The 18,065-nt window shown below is 46.8% G+C and overlaps 1 protein-coding gene and 1 pseudogene across 1 annotated transcript; both read right to left on the bottom strand.

Annotated features, from left to right (window-relative positions):
* Positions 1 to 1,345: 1,345 nt before the first annotated feature.
* LOC147986036 (uncharacterized) lies at positions 1,346 to 1,924 on the bottom strand (annotated as a pseudogene).
* Positions 1,925 to 3,040: 1,116 nt separating this feature from the next.
* Positions 3,041 to 7,099, bottom strand: LOC125538876 (uncharacterized). Its single transcript, XM_048702186.2, has 5 exons — positions 5,951 to 7,099; positions 4,311 to 4,368; positions 4,105 to 4,188; positions 3,886 to 4,027; positions 3,041 to 3,599 (listed from the first exon to the last, which is right to left on the bottom strand). Exons 1-5 carry the CDS (start codon positions 6,429 to 6,431, stop codon positions 3,195 to 3,197), a joined length of 1,170 nt encoding a protein of 389 aa, XP_048558143.1. The 5' UTR covers positions 6,432 to 7,099; the 3' UTR covers positions 3,041 to 3,194.
* Between the last annotated feature and the right edge of the window lie 10,966 nt (positions 7,100 to 18,065).

Here is an 18,065-nt window from a genome sequence, read left to right as displayed (position 1 = left end):
AATGCACTGGTTTGTGTGGTGGAAGTTGTGTGTGCCAAAGAAAGAAGGTGGAATGGGATTTTGAGATATTCATTGTTTTAACCTAGCCCTACTTGCGAAATAGACTTGGATATTAATTGATAATCCAGATTCCCTTTGTGCACGTGTTCTCAAAGCCAAGTATTATCTAGATTGTGATATTTTGAATGCAACTCTGGAAAAGAAAGCCTCATTCACATGGCAAAGTATTATGTCGGGGGTGCAGACACTAAAAAAAGGTCATACATGGAGGGTTGGTGATGGTAGTCGAATCAATGTTTGGGATGATGAATGGATCCCTAACTCACCTACCAAGAAAGTGATCATGGCTTGTGGAGGCAATTTACTATGAAAGGTAAGTGATTCCATTGACCCTGTTGCGGGTCGTTGTGATGAAGAGTTGGTTTCTCAAACATTCTGGCAAGTTGACGTGGCGCAGATCCTTGCGATTTTGTTGCTTGAATTTGATATGTCAGACTTCGTAGCATGGAACTTGTGCAAAAACGGGAGATTCCCAGTGAGATCAACATACTTTGCGGAGTGGCACAGCGAATATGGACATAAAATATCAGGAGAAAATACAGTTGGACCCTTATGGAACTCACCAATATGGGGGACGGTCTAGAGCTTAAGCTATCCTGGCAAGCGTCAAATTTTCCTCTGGTGAACTTTGTTAGGATCGCTCCCATGTCGGGTGACTTTGGCTAACAGACGTATAAAAGTTATTGGGCAATGTCCTACGTGCGGTATAGGAGCGGAGGATACCAAGCACCGGTTATTCACTTGTGCAAAGCTAAAGAGGTATGGAGGTTACTGGGTCTGGACGTTACTATTGATAGAGCATGCGTCGTGGATCATACAGGAGAAAATGTGCTGGAATATTTAGTGGTGCAACCAGTTGAAGAATGTGTGATCCTCGATCTGAGAAATTTCAGCGGAAGCAATTGCTATTGGTTTCTGGTATTTATGGTGAGAGAGGAGAAAGTTAGTGCATAAGAGCATCTCCAACAGCCGTCCAACACGCGACGCGCTAAAAAATACTTTGCAGCACGCCCATCGCCTGGTTTGGCGCGGCTGGCAGCGCTGGCTCCAGCAGCCGCACTAAATTTAGCACGCGCGCGTAGCTCTAGTAGGCGTGCTGCAGCGCGCACGCTGTCGCACGAACACTCTGGACTAGGTTGCATACATATCTTTTTAGATAAAACGATACATAGATATTTTACATAGTTCATAGCATAGATAGATAAAATTATGGTGCGATTACATAAAAACTACAGTGCAACTACATACTACGGTGCAACTAAATAAACTATGGTGCAACTACAACCTACTCCGAGTCGTCCTCATCATCATCATCATCCTCGCTGGTGTTGTCCGAGGTATCGAGCCACATGTCCTGCCAACGAAGATCATTATCCTCAAAGATCGACTCCCCACTTGTTTCAATGATATCGCACTGCGATATCGTCAGTGCCTTCCGCCGACGCCTGTCTGCCCGCTCCGCGCGGCGCTTTGCCGTCCTTTCCCCCCAATAGGCGTGCTCGGCGGCGATGTCCTCCGGGTGGCGCCGGCGCCACTCCGCCATGGCTCGCTTGTCCTCCTCGGCGATGAGGAGGCGGCGCTGCCGCCGACGATGCTCCGCACGGTCCTGATCTGTGATAAGACGAGGCAGAGGGGCGACGGCCTACGCCTGCTCGCGCGTGAAGACGTCGCGGAAGTTCATCTGCGACGGAGGCCTCTCTAGGCGCCATGCCGCCGCGTCGTGCGTGCGGGCGGCCTCGTGCGCGGTCCCGAACATGCCGAGGCCGAGCCGGACGTCGCCGGACCGAATCTCGGCGTAGTAGTTGCCGTCGGGGCGCTCGCGGACACCGCGGTAGCCAGACGATCCCCGGCGGCGCGGCGGCATGGTGGCGCGGTGGGGGCGGGGCGAGCAAGCGTCAGAGAAGCGGCAGAGGGAGCGGGGAGAGCGCGCGTGGCAGTGTGAAGGCCGCGTGGCGAGCGCCGCAATTTATAGGCGTGCTGGAAGCGGTGCGCCAAATCTAGCGCGCGAGCTGCCGTCTTTTCCCACGCGCGCGCAATTGTTTCCCGCGCGCGCTACTTTCCCGCCGCCGCTGGAGCGCGCCAAAAAGTCTCGCGCGCGCTAAAAAGCCGGTTTACCACGCGCACATCTTTTTGCACCGCTGTTGGAGATGCTCTAATGAAAAGGTCCAGGAACCTAAGTTCATAGCAACGGCAATCAGAGATTTGGTTGCTAACTATACTATGGCGAGTGATGCAAAGGCAACGATCAAGCGACATGGCTGGGAAAGACCAAGGAGCAACTATGTGAAGCTAAATGTATATGAGGCTAGACTCGAATGGCAGATTCCTCGTGGCAGGAACCGAGGAAGTCGATTGGTGCAGAGATGCACTTGGCCTAGGCATTGGCCTTACGGTTTGGTGACAACAGTCGAGTGTAATCGCACAAAGGTGAACTCCGACGACATCGAGGTGATAGAGACAATGAAGAATGAAGATCGTTTTTTCGGTCTTACGGTTTGGTGACTACAGTCGAGTGTAATCGCACAAAGGTGAACTCCGACGACATCGAGGTGATAGAGACAATGAAGAATGGAGATCGCTTTTTCGGTCTATCGGCAACAGTTTTTGATTATCAGCATAAAGGTGAACTCCGACGACATCGAGGTGATAGAGACAATGAAAAATGGAGATCGCTCTTTCGGTCTATCGGTAGCAGTTTTTGATGATCAGCAGTTTTTGATTACATATATCAGCTTATGCGTGATTTCTCACATATTACTTTTAAACATGCTCCTAGAGAGACTAATTGTACTGCCAATGATTTAGCCAAACAAGTTAGAAGTAAGGTGTATGCGGGGTGGGTGAAAGATCCACCTGTAGAAATTGTTGATAAGATATATTATGGTCATCACCTTGCAATTGCAATAAAGAGTACTTTGATGTAAAAAAAACTAACTAACAGAGTACGAGGGCCAACCTGAGATGCCAGCTCCACCACTGATTCAGGAAAAACAAATGCATTTGCATCACAAAGAATATACATCATTACATGCTGCTGTTCAACCAGTCTTAACACGCCGAGAAAAGCTACCCTACGATACACAAAATGCACACAACGCTTATACATGGCTCCAGCGTCCCCATCACAGCCGCCGCTACGAGATGCTGAGCTCGTCTATCGTTCTGGACAGCCCAATGTCAACGGCTAGTCCGTTAGCAGCCCCGTTCGTCTTTTGCTCCGCGGCGTGATTGCTGGCGCCTGAATTTGCTTCGCTGCCAGATTCGGTAGTAGGCTTAGCACCAGTTGCGGCTGCGGTGCATTCAGCAAACCGGTAGCAGGAGACGAGGTGGTCGTTGGTCATGCCGGAGACTTGCATGAAGGTGTACACGACCGTTGGGCCTACGCTGCGGAAACCCCTTCGGACCAAATCTTTGCTTATCGCGTCCGCTTTAGATGTCTTGACAGGAACCTGACGGGGATACCTGAATGTGCTCAATATAGGTCTGTGGTTCACAAAGCTCCAGCAGTACTTATCAAATGACCCAAACTCCTCTATAACCTGCAATGATAGACACATGGTGAAGGTAAGACAACACGGTTCAAGAATATCTTGTGGCAAAGATCATGTGCGGCTTTTTTATCAGTAGAAGTGGGTGCAAGAAACTGCGTCCAAAATGTCAGTAAGAAAGGTAAATGTTTCATTTCCATATGGAGCTACCAAAACTTAAGGAGAGTAAAATACAGCTATATATATTTCACTTGTTCTAATCCCAAAGCAGCACTTAGTTTCAAGAATCAAGATTCCCATAATCATGACATAGAATTATTATGAGTAAAGGGCTAACCTTCAGTATTTGTCGTGCATTCTCAATAACACCGCGCAATTTCTGTTCAGATAACAAGGAGCTGCTAGGACTTCCAGGTGCAATAATCTTCCTCTCGCTTAATTTAGAGACTGATGCAGGGTCAAAATCCATGAAAACCTCCCTGTCAAGCACACCTGAATATGTTACCAGGGTTGCCAAATGCCAACATCCAAGTACATCAAAAGTGTAAAGAGCTACCTGAATATAGATCTCTTGTTCAAAATTGTTGGCCATGTAAGTTCGGCCAGTGAACCCGAGAGCACCAGTAACTCAAACAACTTCCTGTAATTAAAATAAGCACTTCATAAGACATTCTTTGGAGAAACATAAAACAGTATGTTTTACAAAGAGTGTTGTATGCCTAAAGAAACTAGTAATTTTTATCAAGGTTCATTATTGCATACTTGTCGTCGTGAACTGGAACTCCCCATTCTTCGTCATGAAATGCAACATAACATGGATCTGCACTTGTAAGTTAATATCATCAAATCAAGTGATGACCACACTAAAAATAAGAACTTAAGAAGAATTTTTTGGATAAAAATGCACCATGGATTATATGAAGCAAATGATGGCTAATAAGCAATAAGATAGGGCAATAGCTTTTACATGCGATGGACTCTCTGAACAAACACTAGATTAGTGATATAATCAGCTTGATCTTATTGCAACAATTGGTAATTAAAAGGGGGGGGGGGGGGGATATCCAGGTAGTGAAATGCACTAAAAATAACAATCCTACACTTCGTTAAGGAGTATAAGTTCATGTTCCCAAAATTTATGGTAGTCCCACACTGGGATTCAAATGCAGGTTTGCATTATCGCTGTTAAGATCCACGTGACAAAATAAAGTTGTGATTACATATTACCAGGTCCTCATGTAATGAAAATGGCATTGCTGGAGCAAAACAGGGGAGGGGAGAAAAGAAGCCACTCCTGCCTACTTTAATATCAAGCCTATGAACAGGCAAGCATGTGAAAATTATTCCTCAAAGATCCCAACTTGGAAATCCACAAGATTCTAGTGACTTCTCCTAAATAGTTTACATGTTTGTGAAGGTACTCAACGATTATATCCATATTTGTGGTCAGTGAATTTGTTGCACTACTGGTAAAAAACAGGGGTAGCCCACTTGCAGCTCTGTAAGAGAATGCTATCCACAATACTCAAAACTCATGGGCATCCAATTGCAAACTTCTTTGAATAGGTCATACCTATAGTCACACACACAAAGTCCTTGACTCACCAAGAAGATACCAACAAAATTCTCATTTTCACCTACCCTCTTCAATAAGGTCTTATATGTAACATGACAAACATCGCTGGTCCTACATGTTGTCAAAAAAATATTGCTAGTCCAACGAAACATTGTTTCACATTTCTAAGTTTATAGCTGTGCTTTCATCGTGAATGATCTTGCAGAATATCTATGTATATGTTGTTTCAGCAAGTAGAATTACAAAAATACCCACTGTGCGAAGGTTTTCTAGAGTAAAGTCCCTGTATGACACAAACTATCAGGCATAATTCTACACTTTACTAGTCGCATCTAGAAATACCTACCTTCTGCATACAAAATCAGTAAAAAAAAAAAATGCTTACCCACAACCACACCAGATCCACACGGCGCATTAATGTAAACAAGAATACTGATACAGTGAGTAACTTCATAAGGTAGAACGACAGCCTTTACCCTTTAGCAATGTACCTCCTTGTGATGATAGCTTTCTAACTACTTAATCATAAAATTTCTTAGTACTTGCAACAGTTGGAATCTTAAAGATCAGAGACCCCTGAAATGCTTCATCCATGAGTGAATCATAAAGTCCTGGTCCCCGGTTTGCATCATTGGAATCTAGCATTCTAAACTCAATAAAATGGACCTTTTCATCTGAATTTTAGATCTGATGCAGATTGCCTCCTCTGCCTACAACAAAGCCACTACTGCAGTACTAGAAACCATTGCACTAGACCAATTGCAGGTTTATATGTTCAAAGGAGCAGTGAATCAAGAAAATGCAAAGCAATGGAAAAAAGACGCACCGGTATTAGCAGTCACCCAAGCACACCTCCTCTTCAGACCAGAAGCATCACTTGGAGAAGCAGATCCAGCCTCCCTTTCCAGCATGGCAGAGACCTTATGATCAGCCTGGGAGACGGTCTTCTTCTTCCTCGGCCCAAACACCGGCCTCCCAATCCGCCCAGTGGATGCCCGGCTGCAGAACGAGTCTGTCGAAGCGTCTGATGAGCATGAGGCGTCAAGAGAGAACCCTGAGCGCAGTAGCAGCTCCTGCCGGCGCATCCCTGCCGGCACGCTGAGCGAAGGGAGCAATGTAGGCACCGCAGCAGGCTTCTTCTCCTCCACTGTCGCTGTTGCTGATGCGACATCCCTCCCAGGCCTCGGCGACGCCTTCCGACCCCGGGTAGCAGACACAGATCGTGTCCTGCTCCCCGCAGACCGCGGCTCAGAGTCTCCACCACCTGAAGCCGGAGACAGACGCCCCCTCGAACTAGACCCGGACATCGCGGCCAAATCAGCAACTCGTCCCAACCTCCCCAAAACCCCTCCTCCTCCTCGCCCCTTCACAGGCTTAGCAGGAAACCAAATCGACGAGGCACAGCTGGTCGGGAAACACCAAATTGCGCGAAAGCAAGCAGCAGACCTCGGGCGACTCGCCGCATTCCGAACGATCCCCAGCCCTCTCTCGGCAAATCCACGAGCAAAACCCTAGCAATCGACGCCCGACCTCCCCGGCATTGCGGAGAGCGAGCTCAGAGGCCCCGATCTAAACCCCAGAAACGCCGAGACCTCCCCGCCGCGAGCTCCCGGAGGCAAAAACGAAAGCTCAGCCGCGAAACCTCGCAGGCATCGGCGGCGGGGCGGGGGAACGGCTCCCGCGAGGCCCGATTTGGGTTCCCCCCGAGCAGCACGCCCCTCCTCCGAACCCCGGCAACGGCGACGCGGCGCGCGAGCAGCCAAGATGGAACCCTAGGAGCGCTGGGGGTGGCGGAGGCGGAGGCGGAGCGGGGGCGGGGGAGGGGGCGGAGGCGGAGATGGAGTGAGGTGTGCCGAGCAGGCAGCAGCAGCCAGCAGTAGCAGCAGCAGCTCGAAATTTACTGCCGCTGGTATGGTATTGGTGGGTGGTAGGTGCCTTCGCCTGGTGTTTAGCAGTAGATTTGGTTTAGCGAGGTGTTTTGGTCCTGGTACAGCTGCTTTGCGTGTGCGCCGTTTTTGGCCTTGGAGTTGGTGGTGGCAGCTCGAAGTTCACTGTGATGTGTCCCCTTGCTTCGAGAGATGCCTCAGGGTGTGTTTGATAGGATGTATTAAGGGTGCATGAGGGCAAAAGTTCTCAATTCGATCCATTTTTGCTTGTTTGGTAGGGTGCATGGACCCACCTGAGCTATGCTCATCTGATGCATAAAAGTGCCATCAGCCATGCTCATCTCATGCACCCCAGACAGGGTGCATGGAGGTAGCTATGTTGGCCCTGACACTCGTCCTCACCGACCAGACCACGTCCAAATATGTTTATTTTTTTTAAAAAGAATCAGAATTTCAAAATTTGTTTAAATTTTTGAAAAACTTTAGAATTTTAGGAAAAAAAATAAAAAATTAATTTCAAAATTGTTTAAATTATCGAAAAAATCATAATTTAAAATTTTGTTTGAATTTTCAATTTTTCTAAAAAAATATAAATGTTCGGAATTTCAAAAGGAAATCAAAATTCGTTTGAATTTTGAAAAAAAAATATTTTTTATAAAATATTCAAATTTTGTTTAAATTTTCAAAAAACTCATAATTTCAAATATGTTCAAATTTAAAAATAGAATTTTAAAATTTATTTTAATTTTCCAAAAAAGTTTAGAATATCAAATTTTATTTAAATTTTCAAAATATGTTTAAATTTGTGTTGACATTTTTTCGATTTTGTTCATCATTCAAAAAAAATATTCAGAATTCGAAATTGTTCAGCATGTCTAAACACATGCAGGCTGCCAAACAAAATCTCATCTCAGCATGTCTCAACGCATACATCACTACCAAACAACAGCAACTGCATGAACTCAGCATGTCTAAACTCAGCATGTATGAGATGAGAACAATTAGGCTAGGTCCATACATGCTACCAAACACACCCTCAATGCTCTCTCGTCCAGCGTGACAGAGGATTCCGTGTTTTCGTGTGGAGGTTGCTTCGCGGTCGTCCTTCTTTGCCTTCAATCTTTCTTTCTTTCTTTTTTTAGCCTTCGATCATTGTTAGGGCCTATTTGTTCCAAAGGATTTTCATAAGAATTTAGAAATATAAATTTTAGGAGAAAAAATTATGTTGGTCATTTGGTTGGTATGATTGAAGCATCCACTCAAGCCTCTTCGAAAAGAATAGTACTTTGTGTTTTTCAGTATGTAAACAAACCAACCAAAATCATGTAGGATTTGAATGAGCATGACATTAACCTTAGTGCAAAACTGACTAGGACATCTTTTTCCAATAGGAGGAAGTATTTTTTTTATTCATACATTTTCTGGAATTCTGCAAATCAAAGAGATTGTTGGTGCAATCTCAGAGTAGTTCAACTGTGGGTGCCACTAGACTGAGGCTTCACTGGATATGTTGTTTGGACTTAGGTTCAGCTTGTGCTGCTTCTACCTTTCATTGAAAAAACGTACACTGCTTCTTCTTTCTTTTTTTCGGGGAAAAATGTACACACCTCAGGCAAATAATAGCCAGGTTGTGACTATGCGCATTATTAGATAAAGTTGTTGAATGCTAGATATCCCTAACCAGAATATTCTCTTAAAACTTAGTCAAAATTGTATTTATAAGTTTTATAGAATTAAGGAAAAGAAAACACGCACATGGGGATTGGATAGAAACCCGCCCTTACATTTTTTCATAAACAAGTATGAACATTTGCGAGAAGCCGTGGCACATTTATTATTGATGACCTTTTGCTGCTTGGCTAGTTTGTGCTTTTCTTTAGTTTCGCAAAATGAAGCTAAAAATGTGCTTGAGTATAGCATGACACACTTAGCATTTACAGCCAACAAAGAATATGGAAATTGTATGGCATGCTTGCCTAAATGCACATGGCGTGAACAAAAGGTGTGGGTATACCCTTTTTTCGAGGGCAAAAGATTTCCCTCATCCAATAATTAAGAAGAATGGTGACAGAGGTTTATAAAAAGGGAAGGACAAAAGATACAAGTTGAACTACTCTCCTGGCAATGATGTTTCTCAAGTGACTGGCACCCGCAGTTGCCTAAAACTTGGCCTCGCTCTTGATATTGGTCAAAAGGGGAGGTGATTACGACGGACTTGTTCTAGAAGACTCGTGCATTTTGCTTGTTCCATAAGGCCCAATTAGTAATATTGTGAGGGAAGTCATCGCTTTTCGATTTGTAATATTTTTGCTCCACATGTTGATCCATCATTTTTATGATTGCTATCTCGCTCACCGTGATAAGTCTAGCCATTCATTAACCATTCTCCAAAACTCTCAATGTGAAATAGGTAAAGAACATATGCGTGCCCGCTAATTCGTGCGCCCTCTTGTAAAATGGGCCTAAAAATCGGTCAAACCTGCTTTTCCAAACAGTTAGCGGTCCACACCCTATCTGGAGTCATAAAACATGCAAAATGGGCGTAAAAAGGTGCATTTTGGGTGTGCCCTAGGTTTAAACTTCACCGAACATGACACGCAGACATAAACAGATTGTCTGTTTGGATTTGAGGTTCGGTTTTTGTTGCCTATAGGCACAAGCTCAACCAAATATCTGGTTCTATAACTAGATTTGCATTCTATCACTCCCCCCGTTTGCCCTGCTACGAATAATAAATAGAAGATGTGTTTGCTGGACGTTTCACTTTATTTATGTCAAACTTGTCATCACCTACCATACATAAACTGGAATCATTTCATATTTTACCCATCCCTCTAGCCTAACTAGTCGAGAATTTTGGTTATGATAATTATTATTTGCATTATTTGGTAAAATCGTTGAGTGTTGGATATTTCTAATTGTCATGTTCTTTCTTCCCAAATCGTGTTTGGTTTTGCTACTGGACATGCGTCTGATTTTTTCCAGTTCAGTCAAATTTTTATCTTTTTTAATGTGTGTTTGCTTTTTCTTTCTTGTTCTTATCCAACTCAACAAAAATCATGTGCATCCCTTCAGTTGTAGACACATCTTAGCTTTTCTTGAAACAAAATCACTTTATTAAATTTGAATAACAGTTGCATAGTCCATAAGGAAAGGTATAGTTTGGCTCATAGGTTCCTTCAACTAAGCACAGGTAGCATGAAATCTAGCCAACATGGCAAGCTCATAAGTAAATCTTATTTGCTTCACTATTATAATGTACGAAACTACTTTGAGGAAAATCACAAGCAATGTTATAACAATCATCAAAAACTGTCGCGCTTTGCTCCTGCTAATCGAGGGCCATTCTTCATGGTGATGATGTCCTAGAGATTATCAAAATTAATGACAAGGCGATTGCATCTAGTCGATTGCACAAGGGACAGGCTGAATCTCAGTGCAATAGCTTCAGTAGTCAGGACATCAGCACAACAATCAATTCTTCAATACTCCACCCCACCCTCAACCAGATAAACTTTCTGCTAGCATCTCTCAAAATTGCACTAGTCGAGCCGCTAAGCAGGGCTTAGTCAAAAGAGGCATAAAAATTAAGTTTAACAAACTCCACAGTGAGCCAAGTCCAACCTCCTCTTCATGGTCACATCAGGGAAGAAGGAACCACATAGTTAGCCGCCAAAGCATGAATCTCCAAAGCAACTTGATTAATATCCTGTGTCCTCTCACCATGAATGAACTTACGTCTTTCCCACCACAAATACCAAGTGGTAATGGTGATCGTCTCACGAATATTTTTAAGACCCAAAATAGATAAATCCCGATCAGACAAATGGAGTAAAAACTCAAGAACAACTTCACCAACACGGTCCATCTCACAAGCTTTTTTAATTACATCGTCCATACCCAACCCTCTCCAAACATATTTCACCATCTGACATTGAAATAATATATGATATTTGTATCCTCTGGTCCATTTGTACATGAGGTACGGTGAGATGAAACTTTCAAGTGCCTGTTGGCAAGCAAAACATAACAAGTTCACTCTTAACTTGTTGGCTTTTGTCTTTCTTTTATCTTCAGGGTTGACAAAAATGAAGCTAAAGTTTTTTTTATAAAAAATAGCATATGGGCCACTTATATCCACAAAAAAACCTCAACTTGTTATGACTAGCTAGTCAAAAATACGATAAGGGGTGGCAAAAAGCGTGAGCAATGGCGAAATCATGTTTGGCAGGCAACCAAGCGAGTTGGAGCCACATTCTCAAGCTTCATCAAAACTAAAATCCTTGGAGCAACTTCAATGCGCTGATCCAAACAAACGCGTGTTTTGTCCATTTTTTGTCCGTTTGGGTCGGCCGCCCGTTCGTCCTCTGTCCTCTTTTTTTCTTTTTTATTTGTGGTTTTTCAAACAAAATACAAACATTTTACATAGTTTCACAAGCAAACAAATATAGCATAGTTCACAAGCCAAATAAATATATCATAGTTTACAAGCCAAATAAAAAATAAATTATCTTGAATATATATTTTTTTTAAAATACATCTATTGGCTGCCAAGTGAGCCCACATATGCTCAACCAAATCATTTTGCAGCTAAACGTGAATTTCCCAATCACGCATTTGATGATAAAATTGAGTGAAATGTGCAAATATTGCCGCTCCTTCATGCTCAGACACAACATTAACACCCTTAAACTGAAACTCTTGGTCGTAGATACGTTCCGGACGCTCATCCCACAACTTTTTGGTGCTCCAAGTTCTAGCAGGAACATCGAACAATGCCCCATCAAGATTACAGAACATCAAAGGCACACTCCACATCCTTCCTAGCACTCTCGTGCTCTTGTGCAAATCTCCTCCACTTCTCTCCTACAGGGTTTGAGATTGTCTTCACAATAATAGTCCACTGAAGATAGATACCGTCAGCTAGGTAGTATCATTTGTTGTAGTTGTGGTCGTTGATGTTAACATTCACCGGCGGGCAGTTGCCTTCGGCAAGCCTTGCAAACACCGGAGAGCATTGAAGCACGTTGATATCATTGTGAGATCTGACCATGCCTAAGAAAGAGTGTCAAATTCAAAGACCTTGTGAAGCCACAACCTCGAGTATGACGGGGCAAGTTTTGGCATGGCCCCTATACTACCCCTCCAAGAAGAAGGGCAGTTATTCCACACCCAGTGCATGTAGTCTATGCTACCAAGCATCGTCGGGAAGCCCCTGCTGGCATGCATCGCCAACAAGCGGGTTGTATCTTCAACATTTGGCTCTCTCAAGTACTCAGGGCCAAACACTACAATCACAGCCTTGCAGAATTTATACATGGAGTCTAGACACGCAGACTTGCTCATACAGATGTACTCATCAATGAGAGCACCGGGAACTGATACGTCTCCGCCGTATCTATAATTTTTCATTGTTTCATGCTAATATTCTACAACTTTCATACACTTTTGGTAACATTTCATAATATTTTTGGGACTAACATATTGATCCAATGCCCAGCGTCAGATCCTATTTGTTGCATGTTCTTTATCTTGCAGAATATCCATACCAATCAAAGTCCAAACGTGATAAAAATTTATAGAGATTTATTTTGTAATATATGTGATTTTTGGGAAGAAGAATCAAAGCAAGACGGTGTCCGAGGGGGCCATGAGGCACCTGGGCACTCCTAGGGGGTATGGGCGCGCCCAGGTGGCTTGCGAGCCTCTCGTAAGTCGGTTGATGGCCTTCTATCGCCACAAGAAAGATAATATCCAGAAGAAAACCGTGTTAAAATTTCAGCTCAATCGGAGTCACGAATCTCCGGAAATTTAAGAAACGGTGAAAGGCCAGAAAATAGGAACGCAAAATAAAAGAGAACAGAGAGAGATCCAATCTCGGAGGGGATCCTGCCCTCCGGGAGCCATGGAGACCATGGACCAGAGGGGAAACACTCCTTCCATCTATGGAGGAGGCCAAGGAAGAAGAAGAAGAAGGACGGGGGCTCTCTCCCCCTCTCTCCCGGTGGCGCCGGAACGCCGTCGGGGCAACCATCGTGACAGTGATCTACACCAACAACTTTGTCGCCATCATCACCAACTCTCTCCCCCCTCTATACAGCGGTGTAACACCTCTTCTCCCCGTTGTAATCTCTACTTAAACATGGTGCTTAATGCTATATATTATTATCCAATGATGTATGGCCATTGTAACGCCCCGAGACCGATGCGCCAGGTGTCTTCCAGTTATTCGCTGTTGTTGCCTTGTCATTTGTTTGCGTGTCATGCATTCCATATCATGTCATCGTGTGCATTTCATTTGCATACGTGTTAATCTCATGCATCCGAGCATTTTCCCCGTTGTCCGTTTTGCAATCCGGCGCTCCTATGTCCTCCGGCGTCTCCTTTTACCTCTTCTCGTGTGCGGGTGTTAAACTTTCTCGGAATGGACCGAGATTTGCCAAGCGGCCTTGGTATACTACCGGTAGACCGCCTGTCAAGTTTCGTGCCATTTGGACTTCGTTTGATACTCCAACAGTTAACCGAGGAACCTTAAAGGCCTCGTGTGTGTTGCAGCCCAACACCTCTCCAAGGTGGACCAAAACCCACCTAAACCCCCACTATCCTCTCGGTCGTTCGATCACGATCGCGTGGCCGAAAACCGCTCCTCATTTGGACTCTCCTAGCTCCCTCTACCTATATATATGTCCTCTCCCCTGAATTTTCGCGGATGAACCCTAGCCTTCCTCTTCCTCACGCCGTCGGACATGTCCGCCCGGCGACCGGACGTGTCCGCCCTCGCCCTCAGCCAATCCGGAGCCACCACCTGTCCACCAACGCCGTCCTCGTGCCGCCGGCCCGCGGAGCCCATCATGGGCCCGCACGGGCCCGAACCACCGCCGCCGAAGCCCGGAACGGCCCCCGCGCTCCGCCGCCTCGCGCCTCGCCGCCGGCCGCTGCCCCGCGCCTCCCCGCAACCGTGCTTCGCCGCTCCACCGCCGCCTGACGCTGTCCTCGCCGGAGTGCGCCGCCCGCCGTGCGCCGCCGTCTCGTGCTCGCGCCCGTAGGGCTCGCCCCGCGCCGCCTCGCTCACCCCGCCGCCCGTTGCTCCGCGCTGCTTCGCCATCGATCTCTGCTCCCGGCCGCTCCGCCACGTTGGCTGTGACGCCCCCGATTTAATCGTACACTAATCATACACGCAAACGTGTACGATCAAGATCAGGGACTCACGGGAAGATATCACAACACAACTCTACAAATAAAATAAGTCATACAAGCATCATATTACAATCCAGGGGCCTCGAGGGCTCGAATACAAGAGCTCGATCATAGACGAGTCAGCGGAAGCAACAATATCTGAGTACAGACATAAGTTAAACAAGTTTGCCTTAAGAAGGCTAGCACAAACTGGGATACAGATCGAAAGAGGCGCAGGCCTCCTGCCTGAGATCCTCCTAACTACTCCTGGTCGTCGTCAGCGGGCATCACGTAGTAGTAGGCACCTCCGGTGTAGTAGGAGTCATCGTCGAAGGTGGCGTCTGGCTCCTGGGCTCCAACATCTAGTTGCGACAACCAGGTAGAAGGGATAGGGGGAAAAGAGGGAGAAAGCAACCGTGAGTACTCATCCAAAGTACTCGCAAGCAAGGAGCTATACTACATATGTATGCATTGGTATCAACTGGAATAAGGCTATTATATGTGGACTGAACTGCAGAAAGCCGGAATAAGAGGGGGATAGCTAGTCCTTTCGAAGACTACGCTTCTGGTAACCTCCATCTTGCAGCATGTAGAAGAGAGTAGACGGAAGTCCTCCAAGTAGCATCGCATAGCATAACCCTAACCGATGATCCTCCCCTCGTCGCCCTGTGAGAGAGCGATCACCGGTGGTATCTGGCACTTGGAAGGGTGTGTTTTATTAAGTATCCGGTTCTAGTTATCATAAGGTCAAGGTACAACTCCAAGTCGTCCTGTTACCGAAGATCACGGCTATTCGAATAGATTAACTTCCCTGCAGGGGTGCACCACATAACCCAACACGCTCGATCCCATTTGGCCGGACACACTTTTCGGGGTCATGCCCGGCCGCGGAAGATCAACACGTCGCAGCCCTACCTAGGCACAACAGAGAGGCCAGCACGCCGGTCTAAACCTAAGCGCACAGGGGTCTGGGCCCATCGCCCATAGCACACCTGCACGTTGCGTACGCGGCCGGAGAGCAGACCTAGCAACCTCCATTTCAAAGGAAGTCATGTTACGCGGTCCAACCCGGCGCGCGCCGCTCAGTCGCTGGCGTCACGAAGTGCTTCGGCTGATACCACGACATCGAGTGCCCATAACTGTCCCCGCGTAGATGGTTAGTGCGTATAGGCCAGTAGCCAAACTCAGATCAAATACCAAGATCTCGTTAAGCGTGTTAAGTATCCACGAACGCCGAACAAGGCCAGGCCCACCTCTCTCCTAGGTGGTCGCAACCTGCCCTGTCGCTCCGCCTCAAAGTAACAATCGGGGGCCGTCGGGAACCCAGGCCCACCTCTACCGGGATGGAGCCACCTGCCCCTTCAGCCCCCATCTCCGAACAGTATCACAAGTAATGGAACATGTATAAAGTGTATAGTATATGCCCGTGATCACCTCCCGAAGTGATCACGGCCCAGTAGTATAGCATGGCAGGCGGACAAGAGTGTAGGGCCACTGATGGAACACTAGCATCCTATACTAAGCAGTAGGATAGCAGGTAATGGTAATAACAGTAGTAGCAAGGACGGGCTATGCATCAGGATAGGAATAACGGAAAGTAGTAACATGCTACACTACTCTAATGCAAGCAGTATAGAGAAGAGTAGGCGATATCTGGTGATCAAAGGGGGGGCTTGCCTGGTTGCTCTGGCAAAAGAGAGTGGTCGTCGATGTAGTCGTACTGGGTAGCAGCGGCGTCGGTCTCGGTGTCTAGCGAGAGAAGAGGGGGATGAAACAATAAATATAATGCAAGCATATGCATAGTGATGCATGACATGACAAGTCACGGCGTTAGAGGTGCCCTAACGCGGTAGTAGGTGATACCGGTGAAGGGGGATGACATCTGGGAAAGTATCCCCGGTGTTTCGCGTTTTCGGACCGGTGAACCGGAGGGGGAAAGTTGCAAGTTAGATAGGTTAGGGAGGTGTGGCGGACGAACGGGTTGCGTATCCGGATTCGTCTCGTCGTTCTGAGCAACTTTCATGTACAAAGTTTTTTGATCCGAGCTACGGTTTATTTTATTTGATTTTTCAAAGTTTTAAACAATTTCTAAAATTTTCTGAATTTATTTATATTTCAAAATTAAAGGTGAAATTGCTAAGTGTACCCACAGCTTGTACACAACAATGTACTAAAGGGGCTGACAGGTGGGGTCCAGTTGACTTCCCAGTCAACAGTCAACTGGGACCGTTGACTGGTCAAAGGGGTCTAGTGGGACCCTCCTGTCAATGACTAGGCTAGTCCAGTCAGCAGTTTGACTTGGTCAAACTGGACAGCAGGCCCACCTGTCATTGGCTATACTGTTAATTAGGTTAAGTAGTTAAGTAGGTTAATTAAATTAGGATTAATGAAGTTAATTAATTTAATTAACCAATTAATTAATTAATATTTATTATTATTATTATTAATTTTATTTTTTTATTTATTATTTTTTTTGTCCTGGGGCTGGGGCCCCTTTGTCAGTGGGCCAAAGGCCTTATCGGTTCGGTCTAACGGGCGTCGTGTGCAGGGGGTGCGGGCGCAACCCGTAGCCCGATTGGGCGCCTGCACAGGCCAGTGGAGGCGCCAGGCGCGGGTGGCCATGGCCACGGCGAGGCCACGGGCGGAGCGGTGCCGTGGTGAAGCGGCAGCCACCGGAGGAGGGCGCCGGGGCCGTGGAGAGGTGCGGCCGGACCGAACGGCGACCGGCCTTGGTCAGTCACCACGGGCAGGGAAGAGGGGAGGCGGGCGTTAGCCGCGGTGACCGGGGGGCGATGACTGGGGCGGTACAGGGGGCCGCGGCGAGGGCGCGCGCGCAAGTGCGCGCGGCCAATCAGGGGAGTGAGGGCGGCGGTTGCGGTGAGCGCACGGAGAGCGCGGGGTTGCGGGCGTTCGGGCGCGACGAGTGGGATGGCGAGGCGTGCACGGGGCGCACGCGTGCGGTGGCCGCGGCGACGAGCGCCGGGCACGCGCGGTGGCGCGTCGAGCAGGGGAGGCCGGTGCGGGTGGCGACGGGGAGACGTGCAGAGCGGGCGCAAAGAGGAAGAGGAGGCCGAGGCCTTACCGGCGTTGCAGAGACGAGGGTCGGCGAGGCTCGGTGGAGCCTTTGGGGAGGAGGACGGGGACGACGGCAACGTAGAGGGGGAGGTCCGGCGCGGAGGAGTCGAAGAGGAGGACGGCAGGGCAGCTCCGACGACGGCGGGGTCCAGCGGCGTCGGGGGCGATGGGCGTCGCGGTCGGCTCGGGAGAAGGGCGACGGGGTCGGAAGACGGGTGGCGCCGGCGAAAGGGCTTCGGCATCGAGAGATCGAGGGAGATGGGGTAGAGAGCGAGGTGGAGTGGGGGGGTTTCCCCCTTGATCCAGATTGGATCGGGAGGGGGAGAGGGTGTGTCGGTGTCTAGGGTTCGGTGGGGAGGGGGTTATATAGGGGGGGCGACTGGGCCGGCCTGGGGGCCCGATGGCCAGCTGGGCCACGGCCCAACAGGGGGTCTCCTTTCTTTTTGCTTTTTCTTTGCTTTTTTTTCCTATTTTATTTATAGTTTCTGTTTTCATATTAGTTTTACTTTACTTTTAGTTTTATAAAATATACCACTAGCCCCTAAATTAGTATTTATAAATACTCTATTGCCACATGAATTTCTCATACCTAATAAAATAGTTTAATGTTTTAATATTTATAAAATGCATTTAATTATTGGTTTAAGCCACTGTTTTATTTAGTTTAGTGCTTTTAATTATTTTATAAAAATGTGATCCTCCACCATAATTACCTAAGCATTATTTGCCACCTCTAGAACATTTAAATGTTAATGTTTGAAAACTTTACCGTTTGACTTGATTTTGAATTTTGAATTCGAATGG

The sequence above is a fragment of the Triticum urartu genome, chromosome 2A (genome assembly GCF_056163025.1).
Source record: "Triticum urartu cultivar PI428250 chromosome 2A, HENAU_Tu73, whole genome shotgun sequence".
In the NCBI taxonomy this organism is placed as follows: domain Eukaryota; kingdom Viridiplantae; phylum Streptophyta; class Magnoliopsida; order Poales; family Poaceae; genus Triticum; species Triticum urartu.
The sequence above is the reverse complement of the archived record's forward strand: the minus strand, read 5'-3'. Positions and strand labels throughout refer to the sequence as shown.